Source organism: Mirounga leonina, unplaced genomic scaffold (genome assembly GCF_011800145.1).
Source record: "Mirounga leonina isolate KUSES-001 unplaced genomic scaffold, KU_Mleo_1.0 Mir_224, whole genome shotgun sequence".
NCBI lineage: Eukaryota > Metazoa > Chordata > Mammalia > Carnivora > Phocidae > Mirounga > Mirounga leonina.
The window spans coordinates 20,599,501-20,616,136 of NW_023270615.1; the positions used below are offsets into that span (position 1 = coordinate 20,599,501).

Sequence of the window (16,636 nt, forward strand, 5' to 3'; positions counted from 1 at the left end):
CCTCACGAGAGACCCCGAGCCAGAGCCACGCTGCCAAACCCCACCTGAAACAGAGTGGTAAGAAGTGATTATTGTTTTTGACCCACTATGTTTCGGGGTCATTGGTCACGTGGCAGCACACAAGGAATGCGATGGACATCGGAGCAGACACCTGGCTGAAGTGAGGGAGAGCTGCAGTCGACAGCGGGGAAGAGGATCATGCAGGAGCCCAGGCACAGATGACCTGAGCTTGAGAGACAGTCTGTGTGGCCGCAGTGGACTCAGCACCAGCAGTGAGGTCAGGGGGTGGCGGGCATGTGAGGCAGGGTCACGCAAGCCAGGCAGCCAGAGCCCATAGTCCGAGGCTGAGAGGAGGGTGTGCTGATCTCCAAACGGCTGCCTCCCCTTCCAGGCACCCCCAAGCCCTGACAGCAGGTCCCCCACCACCTCATCCTGACAAGCGCTAGGGCTGAAGAGGGCCTGAAGAGAGACAGGGAGAACTCAGAGCCTCGGCGGACTTGCTCAAGCCCCATAAGAGCCGTTTGCGACCACATCGTCGTCCCCCTCTACGGGATCAAGGCCACAGGGCAGCCTGTCATGGAACTGCTTTGACAAGACTGGGGTTGAGCAGCTGTGGGTTGGGGGGGCACCAGGATGGCTCTGAAGGTGTCCACCCCTGCCTGGTCCTCCTGCCTCGCAGAAGGGGAGTCCAGCTGCCCCCCCTCAGTAGGTGGAAAGCAACGGCCGTGATCAGGCATGACTTCCCAGGCCCCCGAAGGGCAAGGCTTGCACTCAGGACTCTCATCGTGGACACCAGCTACCAGGGTGCAAGGAGATCCAGGCCACTGGAGACGGCCAGCACCAGGAGCCCGCGAGCCCGGAGCAATTAAGAGAGCTGTTCCACCCTCAAGGAAAACCTGCTTGACGTTCTGTTACAGAGACACAGGAAATTGAGACAGCAGTTGTCGCCTTCGTTTCTCCAGTGTTAGAATTGTTTATTTCACACCCCTCTCCCCTCATGGCTACTTGCAGGGAACAGATGCAGCGCCCAGCCGGGTCCCTGCTCCCTCTCCACCATGCAAAGTGAGATTTGCTGAAACGTCCCCCAGTCTGTTTACAGGAGCCAGCCGGGGGGCGGGGGGGGAGGGCGGGGGCTGCATGTGGTCCCAGAACCTCAGTGGTGGATCCAAGGACGCCCATCTACAAAAGCTGTCCAGCTGGGCTCCCCTGGGACAGAACAGCCCTTTGGAGTCCCCAGCCCAGCTCCCTGAGGGATCCCTAAACCCGGAAGCTGGTTTCACTGACCCATCGCAAGCTGGACACAGGTCGAGATGTAGGTGGCTGGTGGTGGGGTGGGCCTGGTCCTCCCCGTGTGGAGGGCAGTCTCCGGACTCTGCCTCAGTCACCCCGGGATGTAGGCCATGTGCTGTCTGGACATTCCTGCAGTGGGCCAGGAGGCAGGCGGGGCACCCCCCAGGTCCGCTGTGTGCACCATCACCTGGGCATGGGGTGAGCCCGCAGGACAACTGGTGGTCCAGGGGTCCTTGTCCACGCTGTGGGCCATGCCAGCCAGCTCTCTGGTGCCCTCACCCAGGTCCCTGCAGGAAGAGGAGGCAAGGCTTGGGAGAAGAGCAGGTACCCCGTGTAACCTTGACCCCATGATGGGCCCATGGGGCCTGGCCTTCCGTGGGCTTGGGGCAGGCTCAGAACTGCCCTGAGTCTGAGGAGGTCCCTCCACTAGTGCCCCTGCCTGGGCCTCAGACCCCACACCTGTACGAGGTACCTGGTCCAAGAAGCAGCATGCCCACCTTCCAAGGTGGGAAGGGACTTCTTGGGGTGGTGCTGAGGAAGGGGGCTCACTCAGAGTGTGCATAAACCCCAGGGGCCAGACTTCCTTGCCTGGCCTGGTTGCCCCGGGCAGAGAAGGGACACAGAGGTCCCAGGAATGTCTAGGGAGACACCCTTGCTCCTGGCAGGCTGTCCTCTGGTGGTCTGGGCCCAGATCGCCCGTCTGCATCTTCAGTTCCCTTGGGCATGCCAGCCCCAACCCACAAAGGAACCCATTCTGCAGGCTGGTGAGACCCTGCCCCCACCCACGGGCCCCTCTCCTGCATACACTGGTGCACTGCTCCCTGCAGGCTGTGCACATCCCCCCCACCCCCCGGCTAAGATACTGTCTCTCTCCTCCCCCCACAATGCAGGCTCTCCCAATCTGTTCACCTCAGGCATCACCTCCTCCAGGAAGCGCCCCCCCCATCTCTGCTCCCCCTCACACCTAATTCTCAGAAAAGCTCTAGGAAATAGTAGGAATTAAGAAGTTATCTTTTAGTTCAATGAGTAAGTGAATCCATTAATTAATTAGTGGAGAGGAAAGACTGCTTAGCAGGCAAGTCTATGGACAGCCTTAGTTCAAACCCAGCTTCACACTTAGTAGTTGTGTGTGACTCTGGACAGGCTTCTTAAAATGGGATGAAAACAATGCACCCCCCATCCCCCAAGGTTAGAAGAGTGTCTGGCACGGTGGGAGAGCCGGGAAGCATCCAGGAAGCAGAGGCAAGGTCAAGGGCACACCCCACCTCCTAGAGACGGCTTTACCGCCCGCGGTGGGAGCCGCCAGGCACCGGGGCCTTGCCCAGGAGGGCACATCCGAGAGGCAGCCATTCCTGCCCCCCTGCACCGGCGCGCTCCCCAGCCGGGACACAGGACAGTCCGCCACAGGTCTGTAAGCAGGAGGCGCCGCCGGCGGGGGTGACCGAAAAGCTCTGAAACCTGCCGAGGGGATGTGGCTTTTGGAGAAGGGGATGCGCTAGCCAAGACCGTGCAACACGGCTGGAGCGAGGAGGAAGGCTCTTGCAGCGGGCGGGTGAGGTTCTCTTGCGCAGGCAGGCACACAGAGCTGCCAGGACTGGCCGGTCACCAGCCAGTCACTCAGCAGAGGAGCCCGCAATAAAGCCAGCAATGCCAGCGGCACCAAAGGTGTGGGAGACGCTCTTCCTCAGCGTGAACCGAGGAGGTGCCTGTGAGCGGGAAGCCGGCACCTGCTGAGTAAGCCAGCGGACGACAGATCAGGACACCCGGAGGCGCGGCCCAGCTCGTGCTACGGGAGGAGGAACGTGGAGAGAAAAACATCCAGACCGTTTGGCCCCAACAGGCCATTCCCAGGATGGCCCCAAGTGTCGTCTTGGAAAAGAAAAACCACTCGATGTAAGCAGACATTCACCCAAACCCGAGTGCAGTGGGTGGAGCATTTGGGGTGAAGCTCGGGGGCCTCGGACGCCAGGGCAACACGGCGTGGCGTGGCGGTGGAAAGGGCGCAAGGCAGCGTCTCTGCCGAACCACCGCGATGTACGCCTGCTGTGGGACCTAAGGTGCATCTGGAGCTCCAGGGAGGGGACGGGAAACTGACCCCTTCCCACAGGCCCAGCACGCGGCTCGCAGACACGGGACCCGACAGCCACGCCAAGCCCACGTGGGGCGCCGTCTCCTGAGCCTCAGTGTCCTCATCTGTGCCTCAGACACAAGAGCAGGGAGAACGGTGATGGCCGGCACTCACGGAGCCCTCCCCCCGGCCCAGCCGAGACCCTCACTGTTGGAGCGAGGACACCGAGGGCCGAGCGGCCACCACACGGCATGGCCATCAGGTGGGGACAGGCGGAGGGAAAGGGCAGCCAGCCCCGTTTCTGAGTGCTGCCCTCCACCCCTTCCCTGGAGGCGCAGTGGGCCCCGGGCCACAGGTCAGAGGTCGTGGGGGCAGCAGAGTGGCCCCTCGCAGAGACCCCAGCCTGCGTGCCCGCGGGGCGCCAGCCCGACCCGCGTCTGTGATCCGCACCTGCGCCACCACGGGGCACCTCGCAGAGACGCAGCCCGAGTGTGGCCGTGCGGAAGCCTGGCGGCCCAGGACATGGTCTCTGTGGGACCACAGGCCCAGAGCCCGCAAAAGGCAATGCCGCCATTTACGGCGCCCAGAGACCCCAGCCGCCAGTGCCACTTGTCCTCGGGGTCAGAGGGCACACGCTCAAAGCTAGCGACACTGGGAGGTGCTCTCTCTGCAGCCCACGTGCCGCCTCGACTGGGCTCCCTGAGTCAGAGAATGGGACGTCAGAGAACGTCCTTGTAACATCTCAGAAAGTGTGTGCATGTGTGCAGGAAGCGTGAGAGACAGGGAGCCCTGCTGGGCCCTCGGGAAGGGAGCTCACGCCTCTGCAGGTTTGAACTCCCAGGATAAAGGCCTCAGGTGCGGGGCCTGGACCCAGGGCTAGAAGGACCACCGGCCGCCGGCGCAGGGGTGGGAGCTGAGGCCCAGGTGAGCCTGAGCAGCGTGTGGGGTGGCAGAGCCCTGACCAGGCCAGGCCCCCCGCCCTTGCCCCGGTGCCCCCCTCGCCGCCCCGTGCGCACGTGGTGAAACTGTAGTTGTCATGCGCCTGGCCAGGCCGGCCCCCCGGCTCCCTGCCGCCGCCGCTGTTGCTGTTGTTCAGACCCTTGAGGCCGAGGTAGGCCGCCGGCGCCGTCTCCAAGTCCCCGGCTCTCAGCTGGAGCCACAGCTGGGTCGCCCTGGGGAGAGATTGGGGAAGGACGCTCAGGACACCAAAACCTCTTCGGGGCGGCTCTGCTGCTGTGGCCGGAAGCTCTAGAGATGGCTGGCGCCAGCGGAAGCCGAACACCGAGCCCTGAATCGCACGCGCACAGAGGGGTCAGATGGCAGCTTGCACGTTGTAAATATTTTAGAGTAAGAAACATACAGAAAAGGCTACGTTACGGTGAAGAAGGAAAGTGGCGGTGGGTCAGCCTTCCAGCCGCCGGCGAAAACTCACCATCGCCGGTCAGCCCTGCTCGCCCGGCACAGCAGGGCGCAAGCCGCGAGCCGGCCCAGACTGAGGGAGAACCAGACCAGCCCCGCGTGCTCGGCCCGGTCAGGACCAGACCAGCCCTGTGTACACGGCCGTGAGGCTCCGTGAGCCGTGGGATGCAGAGACCCCGGGCGCCCCGGGGCAGCGCCTGGCTCAGTTCCCTGAGCAGCCGGGGCGGCCCCCGCGTCCCCACACGCCCGCAGGAGGCCCCGGCGCGGACAGCGGGTGCCTGTCAGGAGCCTCTGCCTTGGGCCCTGGCAGCGGGGGGCGGGGGCCGCAGGGCCAGCGTACCTGTCGGACGGCTGCTCGCTCCTCTTCATGCACTTCATGAGGCAGCAGGTGAGGAAGGCCATGGACATGAGCAGGATGATGGCGCAGCTGACAATGGAGGCGATCACGGCCACCTTGAAGCCAAAGGTCTCGTACGGCGGCACAGCTGCAAGGGACATAAGGCCACCTCCTGCGCGGGGCTTGCCGAGGCCCTCAGCAAGCCCTATCCCGTGGGGGTGGTGGGAGCTGTGCAGAGTGTTGTCGGTGGGGTTATCAGGGAACACTGCCCTCTAAGAAAGGGGTGTTCGGGCAGGGCTTTGGAGGGTGTGTAGGAGTTCACAGCTGCACACTGGAAACAGCTCTGACAGCGAGGTCAGTGGTGGTCCCTGGTCCCCACACGCTGCAGCCTGGGCCCCAGATGCCTGCACACAGCCCACGGCCTGCTTCCACAAGGTCGCAAGCCGGCACAACCCTCTGGGAGCCTATGGGCCGTCTCAGGTGACTTTCCGGAAGGGCTCAAAGGCTGGGGGGAGCAGGCCTCACATTTGCACACGGGGATCACGGAGGACCACTCGGCGGCACTACCCTTCCAGGCGCAGGTCAGGAGGCCGGACCCAACCATCTGGTGGCCTGAGGGGCAGTGGAACACGATGACGGTCCCCACAGAAGTGCCGTTGCCGCGGAGGACTTGGAGGGTGCCCCGTGGGGGTGGCCACACACGTGCGCATGCGCCTAGGGAAGAAAAGAGGAGAGATGGCGTGAGGACCCCATCCTGGCGGGCGGAGGGTGGGCAGGAGCCCCGCCAGCCGCGTGACGCTCCAGAGAAGGTCCCACGGCCCAGACCACTGGGTGTGGCAGCCATCCGGCCGGTGGCCCAGAGACAGACGCAGAGCGGATCCCCACAGTAAGCGAACTCTAGGGGTTCTGAAGACCACGGTGTTGAAAACGTAACTTTGTGTCAGAAGACAATAAAGGCAAATTCAGGTGACCCTTGAACACGGTTTGAACGGCTCGGGTCCACTTGATACGGGACTTTTTACAGGACAGAACTGTCCGCGTATTTCCCTTACTCGCGACTTTCCCAACGTCGTTTGCTTCTCTCCCGCTCCCTTTACTGTAAGAACACCGTACGTAACACATCTAACACACAAGCTACATGTCTAGTGACTGCTGGTGTGATCGGTGAGGCTTCGGTCACCAGGAGCCAGCAGTGGTAAAGTTTTGGGGGAGCCTGAAGTTACAGCTGAATATCAGCTGCATGACCCTGTGATGTTCAAGGGTCAACGGCACATAATTAGCATCTAAGCATAGCTCTGAAGGCAGAGTCCAGAAAAAAGGGAGGGACAGTGTGGACAGTGTGAAGAGTAAACAGGAAAACTTCCAATAATGGAAGAAACAGGAAAAGATATTTGGAGAACAGAGGACAAAGGTTCAACCCATGTGCGATCGCACACACCCACACAAACGGAACGTCCCTGTGAACAGGAACGGCTGATGTGGGACGCAGCCCCTCACGGAGGAAATGCAAGGAGCCAAGCACAGGAAAGAACACTAGTCCTTGCAGTGCTGGGGAGAGCTAGTCTTCCCCCCTCACGCTGGTAAAAAGGAAGAGAAAAAAGACCCACGGCGAAGGTCCTAGGGCCCGGAACACCCGCTCTGGGACTCGGCTGGTGGGTGCGGATCCAAACCTCCCTGGACGAGTCTGGGAAAATGTTAAGAGCCTTGTGTCGTGTGTATCCTCCAAGAATTTAGCCAAAGGAAAGACGACGAATCTGCAGCCAGGATTTCTACACCAGGATGTTCGCTCCCAAGCGTACGCAGAAGAGTGGGGGTTGGAAACCACCATGTACCCTGCTGTGGGGCCGGGACAGGGAATCCAGGAACATCCTGGCGACAAATGCCACCATGCTGCCCTACGTGAGGGCACAGAGACAGGCTGAATGAAGCAGCAATCACAGCACTTGTATAAAATAACCACAACGACAATAGCTGGCACTTCCCTGGAGCCTACTGCGTGCGGGACGCTGAACCCACACCTTACATGCATTAACACATCAATCTGCACAGCACCTTCCTGGGGAGCTGCCATTCTCCCCACCCGACAGGTCAGCAAACCGAGGCACAGGGTGGTTAAGTCACTTCCCGAGGTCACAGGGCAGGGATTCGGAACCAGGCAAGGTGGCTCCAGGCCAGCTTCTCAACACACGTGTGCACACAGACACACACGTGCAGAGACACACACGTATGCAAGATACACATGCATGCAAGACACACACATGCACACAGATACACATGTGTGCAAGACACACGCACACACAGGCAGAGACACGCATGCACAAACATAAGTGTGCAGAGACATGCATGCAGACACACATGTGCCCAGAGACACACGCACGCAAACATACATGTACACAGACACACGTGTGCCCAGACACACATGCACACTGGCATGCATGCACACACACATACGCCCATACGTGTGCGTGCACAGCACGCGCACACACACGTGTGCAGACGTGCATGCACATGTGTGCACACAGACACATGCACCCAGCCAATGCCCAGGGGAGGCGCCAGGCGTGACGTTCTGCGGCCCACTTGGCATGCCATGACCCGCCAAGCTCCTGCACTCCCCAGCCTGCTCATCACGTGGCTTTCCCCGTGTTCTGACGTTAGCACCAGGCCTCCCTCCTTCACTTGCTCCAGCCCCAAAACTTAGAGCCCTCCCCGACTCTTTTTCTCAATCCACGGCCAATTCACCAGCAAACCCTGTGGGCTGTGCTTTTAAAATCTATACCCAGGACATCTGCAGGGAGCTGGAGCGCCCCTCTCAGCACCCCGCTTCACACAGGCTGTGAGGGCCGAGCACACCCAGGATGGGCCAGGGCAGTGGCTCTTCCTCGGACCGGCCACAGCTGCGCACACACACCCCCCGCACAGCGCGTCACATGTCTGCGCACGACCAGCCCCGTGCAGGGGGAGGCCAGGCCACCCGTTGTCACGCTGTGAGGGCGAGGCTGCGAAGGGGGCAGCGGCCTGAGCATCGGCCCTGTGGGGGGCAGAGCCAGGCCTTCCGCCCACCAGGAAAACAGCAGGAGCCGTGGCTGCCCGACCCCTGGCTGTGCGCAGTGACCGTGAGGGACGGCGCCTGGCTGGGCTCTGCCGGGCTGCAAGTGCTCGGCCCCACCGGGAACCTGGAGGGGGGCCCACAGGCTGCAATGTGGGGGAAAATGTGAGCCGGGGGCCTTATGCTTTGTGCACTTTGTTGGGGGGCTGACTCCCGGATCAGCTCAGACGACGCTGGGCACCTAATGGGTGCTTCGTGCCCGTGAGCAGGGCTGTCCCTCACTCCCTCACAGATGGGGAAACTGAGGCACAGCAAGGCTGGACAGTGCTGGGCCTCCCCGTGTGCAGGTGTCCATCACCAGCGTCCCCACCACCACCAGCAATGCAGCTCTCATAGAATGTTCCGGTCAGAAAGCACCCTCACTCCTGGCCTGGTGCAGCACTCATAAGCATCCCAGGGGACAGCGCAGAGGAGTCCTTATCCCCACTTTTCTGCGAGGACACCGATCTTGCGGAGGTGGCGGACGCCACGGGGAGGGGCCCAGAAGTAACACCGCAGCATAGCAGGGCTGCCTCTCCCGCATAGACCACACTTACGCATCAACAACAGGGTCCAAAGTCACAACAGAAAAGTACGGGGCACTCAGAACAGAAAAACAAATGTCTTAAGAACCAGGGGTAGGGCAATGAGTTAAAAAAAAATTAAATAAAAGGCATTCACATCGGAAAGGAAGAAGCAAAACTTCACCATCCAATGACATGATCTTGGATCTAGAAAAATCCCCAGGAATCTAGTAAAAACCTGCAGAAAGCAATAGGCAATTCCCACGGGGCCGCAGGAGACAAGACTGACACACGGAAATCCGTGTATTTCAGCACAGCGGCCGTGAACAGCCTGGATGTGAGACGGAGACGGCAATCCCACTTACTTACGTAGGATAAACTGAACAAAAGAAGGGCAAAACTCAAATCCTGGAAACTCTAAGACATTGTTGGCGGAAATAAAGGTCCTGAACGAAGGGGAAGCCGCCCACCCCTTCGGACCGGGAGACGGACCCAGTGGGGACCGACGCTAGCCTCCACTCATCTGCACACAACACGGCCTCTACCAGAGTCCCAGCTGCCGCCCCCCAGAAACCAACAGGCTGGTCCCAAAATTCAGAAGGACTTGCAGATGGAGCCCACACAAAAACTATCTCGAAAAAGAACAAAGTTGGAGAACTCACAGTTTCCTATTTCACAACTTTCCACAAAGCTACAGTGACAAAGGGACAGACATTGAGGCCAATGGAGCAGAACTGAGAGCCCAGAAATAAACTCGTATTTACAGCGAAGCAAGTTTCGAAAAGCGTTCCAAGACAACTCGGGGGGACGAGCGCAGTGCTCCAGCAATCAGTACTGGGACGACAATACCCACGTGCTACGTAGAGCTGGCCCTCTGCTCACACCGTACATGAAAACTAACGTGAAGTGAATCACAGACCCAAATATAAGAGCTAACTCTTAGAGGAAAGCGGAGGGGTGAATCTTCCTGACCTTGGATCAGGCGATGATTTCTCAGATACGACACCAAAAGACAAACAACAAAAGCGAAAAACAGATAAACGGGACTTGATCGAAATGAAAAACGTTTGTGCTTTAAAGGACAGGATCGAGAAAGTAAAAAGACAAGCCACAGAGCACGAGAGACCATTTGCCAATCGCACCTCTGGTAAGGGGATTGTATTCAGAATGCAAAAATTGTTACTAATTTTTTAAAAGATTTTATTTATTTATTTGTCAGAGGGAGCAAGAGAGAGACAGAGAGAGAGAGAGAGAGCACAAGCAGGGGGACGGGCAGAGGGAGAAGCAGACTCCCCGCGGAGCAGGGAGCCCGACGCAGGGCTCAGTCCCAGGACCCTGAGATCATGACCTGAGCCGAAGGCAGACGCCAAACCGACTGAGCCACCCAGGAACCCCTAAAAAATTATTATACTGAATTATAAAAGGGAACCAAATTTAAAAATGGGCAAAGGATCTGGATGGACTCTACAGATAGACCAGTGGCCCATGGAAAGATGCTCAGCATCCGTCGCCTTCAGGAAAGCGCTAATCAGGTCAGGGAGGGACTGTCTCACATCCACAAGCACCCGTATGTGAGACAGAGGGTGGCGGGTGTAGCAGGGGTGTGGAGAACCCGAGGCCTCGCGCGGCAGGCGGGCACCCAGCACTCACACGGAGAGTCAGCGCTCAGCACGTGATGCCGCGACGCCCCGCCCAGCTCCCGAGCGGAGAGATGAAGACACATCCACACAGACTTGTACACACACGTTCCCGGCAGCGTTATTCACAACAGCCGAAACGGAGAAACTGCCCTCGTGTCCGCCAACGGATGAACGGATAAACGGCATATAGCACAAGCCACACCGGAATATCAAAGGAGAGAGGCACTGACCCACCGTGCGGCGAGCGGCCACCAAACCTCACGTGGTCCGACTGCATTTCTGTGAACCGCTCGGAAGAGGCCAATCCTCAGAAGGAAAGCGGCTTAGCCAGGGGCGGGGAAGAGCCGGCCACGGCATGCACGGCTTCGTTCTGGGGCGATGAAAGCGTGCTAAAGCGGACCGTGGTGAGGGCTGCCCGATCCGCAAATGTACCACAAGCCACCAAGCCGCACATGTTAAATATCGTATACTTCAAATGGGTGAATCATATGGAACATGAATTATATCTCAATAAAGCTCCCAAACAATTTCAGGAAAGTACTTCTGTCAATCAAAGAAATGCAAAGTTAAAATGCGAGGGATTGTTTTTGGCCTGTTGGCTTGGCCAACATTAAAAAGACTAGCCTACCAGGGCAGGCAGGGGATGGAAGGGCGTGTACACACCACCTGCCCTGTGCCCGGACCTGGACGCTTCCCACTCACGCTTGCTGGCCTGGGGGTCCCCAGTGGGACGCAGACTCTGAATCCAGAGTCAGCTCTTAACTGACCAAGCTCTGCCCCGAAGACGGCCATGGGGGAGGGAATCAACGCAGTCACGAATGAATGGAAGGATGCCCGGAGTCAGCGGCCCCCACCAGGATCCCTGGACCTGGACTCCTGCTGACCTTCCGGGCAGGGCAGTTTGGAAGCGGGTAGATAGAGCGTGGCAGCCACAGGCCAGCCACGTGGCCCCTTCCGCAGGGTCACCAGGCCCCAACACTTGCCAGACCCCGATTTAGAGCTGTCACTTCTGCATTCTTGTGTGGCTCCGCAGCTTCCTTCAGTACCGCCCAGCATGGCCCTCGGCGAGGGGAGGGGGCTGAGCCCTGAGGGTGCTCGCAGCGGTCTGCCCGGGTCTGCCCAGCCCCCGCACCCGGTCTGTACAGCTAGAACTTTCTCAAGAAGGCCAGGTGTCCCCGGGATGGAGCCGCTGGTGAAAGGTCCAGGGTCAGGGTCAAGCTGGAAGGCGTGGTAACAAATCCCTTCAACTCTGAGGTATGTCCGAGGCAAGCCGGGGAAAGCGCCCCAGCAACCGTCACTGCTGCATGTAACCGGGTGGCCCACTCTGCCCCCCAAGGCCCAGCCCAGACCCCTACCCCTCGGGCTCTGCCGGCCCCAGGAAGCAGGCAGCAAGCCGGCTCTGCACCGCCCCCGACCAGCTGGGTGACCCCATCACTCCGCCGCTCTGGGCCTGGGACCCACCTGTAGGTGCGGCAGCGGGCCGGGGGCTGGCGGGCCTGCCCCAGACAGTGCAGCCCCAGCAGGGAAACCACGACTGCCGTCTGGGACACAGCGCGCCCTGGCGTGTGCACAGGGTTGGGGGCAGGGCCTGTGTCAACAGTCACATCCTGTGCTGCGGCCAGTTCCGGGGCCAGGGTGCCCATCCTCGGTTTCACCACCTGGCAGTGCTCCTCCCCAAGTGCTCCGAGCCGTGACGGTGGGAGATGAGGGGCGTCAGAGCGGGGAAGGGGCTGCGCTGACCTGCAGACCCTCCACGGCGCACCCCCAACGCAAGACGGGAAAAAGGATGTGGGGCTCACCCCGCGAGGCTCCGAGACTCAGAGCGGTCCTGGCCCCCTCCCCAGCCCTGTGGCCTCAGAATCTGCATTTCCTGGCAGCGAGGGGAGCTCGTACCCCTCAGAGCGGGGGAGCCGAGCCACCAGCACACGTGTGCTGCTTGAACACTTAAAAACACAGGCCTGAGGAAATAATCCTGGTGAGTGAGGGGTGGGTGAGGAGCCCTGCCCACAGCCTGTCCTGCAGAGGAGGCCAGGCTGGGAGCTCAGGCCCCCGTAAGCCCAGAGCCTGGAGGGGAGGCGGAGGACAAGCAGGAGGGCTCCTGCTCTGTGGGAACGCGCCCAGCCCCCAACCTCAGGGCCTCTCCACAGGGTCAGACTCGGCTCCACCGTCTCCCAGACCCAGGTCCTCGCTCAGACTCCATGTCCCCATCTGCAAAACGGGGTGACCTGCCCCCCAGGCTCACGAGAAGAGGAGGACCACCCCATGGAAACCTTAGAACTGCGCCTGGAGCTCAGAAACTGTCCCCTGGGAGGGGCTCACTGCCTCATTCTGACCCTCTAGTCCATGGTACCCAAGACACCTCCACCTGCCCCCCCTCCCAGCCCCAGTATCCTACATCCCTTCCCTGGGATGAAGTCCAGCTGCGTCCTGGGGTCCAAGTTCTTCGCCCATCGCCCATGTGTGGCTGGCGAAGGGCCGGTGGGGGAGGCTGGCTCAGAGCAGGGGCTTAAATGATTGTTGAGTGGCTAACTGGGTCCTCAGCCCACCACGGAGGCCACCCTTCCACTGCCCACAGGCCCCCGCTGGCTCTGGCCAGTGCAGGGGTCTCCTGCATCCCTTCCCTGGGCTGAGCCCGTTTTCCAGACGAGGAAGCTAAGGTCCACCAGCGTCTACCCAAGGCCCCGGGGTGTCCACTGGCAGGGTCGACACAAGACTTTCCACAGGACTCGTGACACACAGCCAGGACAGGGCAGGGAGGTGGCACATGCCAAAGGGCTACTGGGGATTCGGACACACCTACTCAAGACCCCCTCCCAGAGACATCCTGAGGAGTCACCAAGGCCTGGCGGCTCGGCCAGCTGGCTCCAGCAGCCGTGTCCCCGAGACTGTAAACTCAGCCTCTGCTCACAGCCCTCACTGACCCCTCCCCAGCCCAGAGACCCCCGGGCCCCTCACTGGCCCACCAACAGCCCCTCCCTTGATGTCTAAGAGGCAAATCCCATCTTCTCCCGTTCCCGCTGAAAACCCTCAGATACCCCGGCCCCTGGACGGCCCTCCCCCCTCGACTGGCCCAGACACTGGACGCTGCACCCCCAGCCCCTCCCTGGCTAGACCAACACACCCCTCAGCCTTTGCTGCATTGTTCCTCAGGCCCTTTATGGCATCTCTCCCTGTCTCTTTTTTGCTATGCCCAAATATATCTTAAAGGAGGAAAAACACAGTGAATGCAATTGTTGCAAAGAAGACACAAACCCAAACCAAACCCCGTGGGCTCCCTGGACAGTGAAGGGCAGACCTGCCCTTGAATGGCCGCATCTCCAGCCGACCCCCCCTCGCACACTGAAGGGAGCAGGGCCTGACTCAGGTGCTTCCCCCGCCCAGCCCGCATGGCCAGCAGGGTGAAGAATAAGCCTCTCTTGTTAATCTTTTATCAGGAACCTTGGACCACAGGCCCGCCCCTCCCATCCTCCCTCCTGGAGACCACGCTGCCCTCAAACCCTGACCTCACCTGCGGGGGCCCCAGGTAAATAAGTTACCTTTCCCATTTCTGCCAGAGGAACACTGGAGATGGGGGAGGCAGGCCGCAGGGACAGCCTATCGTGGGCCTGGGTCTCTGCACCACTGGGGGGTTGCTTCTTGCTCTGAGTCTGTTTCCCCCAAATGGAGAGGGAAACCTGAGGAGAAGAGTTTAAAAGGGTGACCTGCACACACACAGGTGTTCTGTGGAGGGTGGGACCCCCCCCCCGACCCCAGCAGGGGGCAGCCACACGTGGGAGGCCCACAGCCCTGTGTGTCTTCAGGCAAGAAACTCGCCCTCTGGGAGCACGTCTCCTCTCCCCGTGGAGGGCGGGCCGGACCTCGGCCACGGTGGAGACGGGTCACCCAGGGACTTCCCTGGCGGCTGGCCGGCCAGCTCACACCAGCGGAATACAGTCTTCCAGAGCAGAACCAGGCTGATTCCCACCCTCTCAGGGGAGAACATCGAGGCTCTGCCCGCACCTGGAAGGAGGCCGAGCTGGCCTTGGGGGAACAGAGGCTACATCTGGATTCCCACAGCGTGCCCCGAGCCTCAGTCTCCCCTCTGTGAAGGAGAGGGCGCAGGTCAGCTGTACGGCAGGGCCGTAGGGGTGCCGCCCAGGGCACACCCTCACCATCCTGGGTCCTCCTGCTGCCCCCTTCCAAGGCCCCTCCTTCAAGGCCTTCCAGAGGTTGGGGGGGGTCACCTCCGGCTGCTGGAACCCTGTGTCCCTCCTACAGGGCTGCGTTCCTACACAATCTCCCCCATCAGGGAGTTGCTGGAGCTGCCCTGGGACCAGGGCCAGAGCCAGCGGGGGCCTGTGGGCAGTGGAAGGGTGGCCTCCGTGGTGGGCTGAGGACCCAGTCAGCCACTCAACAATCATTTAAGCCCCTGCTCTGGGCCAGCCTCCCCCACCGGCCCTTCGCCAGCCACACATGGGCAATGGGGGAAGAACTTGGACCCCAGGACGCAGCTGGACTTCAACACCTACCCTCAGGAAAGCAGAGTAATGTGTCCGTTCTACGACTGCAGCAAAAACACCCCCCACTGCTATGTTTCAGGGAGTGCCAAAGTGTCTCCAAAAGACCCCACACACATCCCTTCACAACCCCACAGGGACAAGAGGGCACCCATTTCACAGCTCAAAAGACCGGGGCCATGGGGCCGGGGAATGGTGGAGTCTGGATGGACATGTTACCCGGTAGCAGAACGACCATGGCCAGGGTGGGTGCACAAGCCCCCCCACCCCACTCTGCCTGGCCTGTCCACAGCCTGGGGGCAGGTAAACAATGTCCACCACTTAGCACAAGGGGAAACTGAAGCCAGAGGCAGAGAGACGCATCGCAGTCAGAGGGGGCTTCCGACCCAAATGCTGGAGGAGGACTCAAGGGCTGGGAGCGCCCCCTCCCCAGGGCTCTTGTCCAGGAGAAGGCTGAGCTGTAGCTGATCAGCAGGGGTGGGGCAGGCCCAGAGGGCAGGGACTGGCCCCTGAGAGCCCCCCCCCCCCACGCTGAGTTCTCAGCAGTCTTTTGTATGCAAACACAGCAGGGCCCCGCCACCCCGCTGCGCAAGTCCCTCCACCTCTTGGTCAACACCCAGCTTCGCAGGCAGACAGCGCTGCAACAAAACCACAGGGTCCTCGGGAACCACCCAGCCAGGGGCAGGTCTCAGCTCCTGCTTCCCAAAGCTGAGCACCTCTGCTCTGCTGGCAACTTACCTCCTTGGGCCTCAGTTTCCCCACTGGAGAACGAGCTGCCCGCCAGGCCCCGTGCCGGCCCCCAGCGTGGCAGGTGTCCTTGTTTTAGGCCGGCATGGCTGCTCCACCAGGCCCACCTTCCACGAGAGCGAAGAGCCCAATCCTGCCCCTGGCCTGGGGCGCAGGTGTGCAGAGACCCTCAGGCTCAAGGGGGAGGGGCAGCGTCCACTAAAGGGAGGCCCTGGGAGATCTGGTTCTGCTTCCACAAGGGTTAGGCTTTAGACGCGTTCGTGCAGCAAGGCCAGCTCTCAAACCCGGGCCTTCGGAGGGGGGTCCTACACCCCAGCCAAAGCCCGACGGTGAACCCTCGTCAAAACCCTCTCGAAATCAGTCACCAAGTAAGCTAACTGCCCGCCCAGCCTCCTTCCGGAGACCTCGGGCCTCGTCCCGGGGCTGGCAGCCGCGGGACCTCGGGCAGGCTCGCTCTCCAGGCTCAGTTTCCCCACCTGTGAAGTGGGGTTGGGGGGCCAGCCAGGAGCACGTCCCCGCAAAGACAGGCGGGCTCCCCACGTCCGCCGCGCCGGCTTCCCCGGCACCGAGCCGGCCGCGCCGGGAGAGGGCGCGCACCTGGGCGGGTGGGCGGCTGCGCGCCGCCGCCTGGTTTCGGACCACCTGCAGTCGGGCTTCGGCTCTGCTGGGGCGCCGGCTGGGCCGGCCGAGAGGGTCGCGGAGGCGCGTTCTCGGGCGGCTGTCCGGCTGGGGGCCGTCCCGGACCCGGCTGTGCGCCCTTGCGCCCGCGGCTGTGCGCACCCCCTCCCCGCCTCCGCCATGCCGCCCGCCTCTCGGCTTCCCTGTCCGTGAAATGGGTGCAGAGCCCCGCCCGTGGCCCGCAGTCCCAGCGCTCACCTGTGCGGTTCCCCGGGGCGGGCTCCGCGTCCCCTGCGCGCTCCCCGGGCCTCGCCCTACGGCGAGGGGTCGCGGCCGCCCCGGGCATCCCTGCGCTCGGCGGTGCTCTGCGGGGACTGCGGGGCCCGAGCCCGAGGGGCGGGGCAGTCCT

General features: G+C 61.4%; 1 protein-coding gene across 1 annotated transcript; it reads right to left on the reverse strand.

The window, feature by feature from the left end:
- Positions 1-1,134: 1,134 nt before the first annotated feature.
- SUSD3 (sushi domain containing 3) lies at positions 1,135-16,574 on the reverse strand. Its single transcript, XM_035028996.1, has 5 exons — positions 16,486-16,574; positions 5,640-5,828; positions 5,118-5,262; positions 4,375-4,530; positions 1,135-1,577 (listed from the first exon to the last, which is right to left on the reverse strand). The coding sequence occupies exons 1-5, from the start codon at positions 16,571-16,573 to the stop codon at positions 1,382-1,384; spliced, it is 774 nt and encodes a 257-aa protein (XP_034884887.1). The 5' UTR covers position 16,574; the 3' UTR covers positions 1,135-1,381.
- Positions 16,575-16,636: the final 62 nt, after the last annotated feature.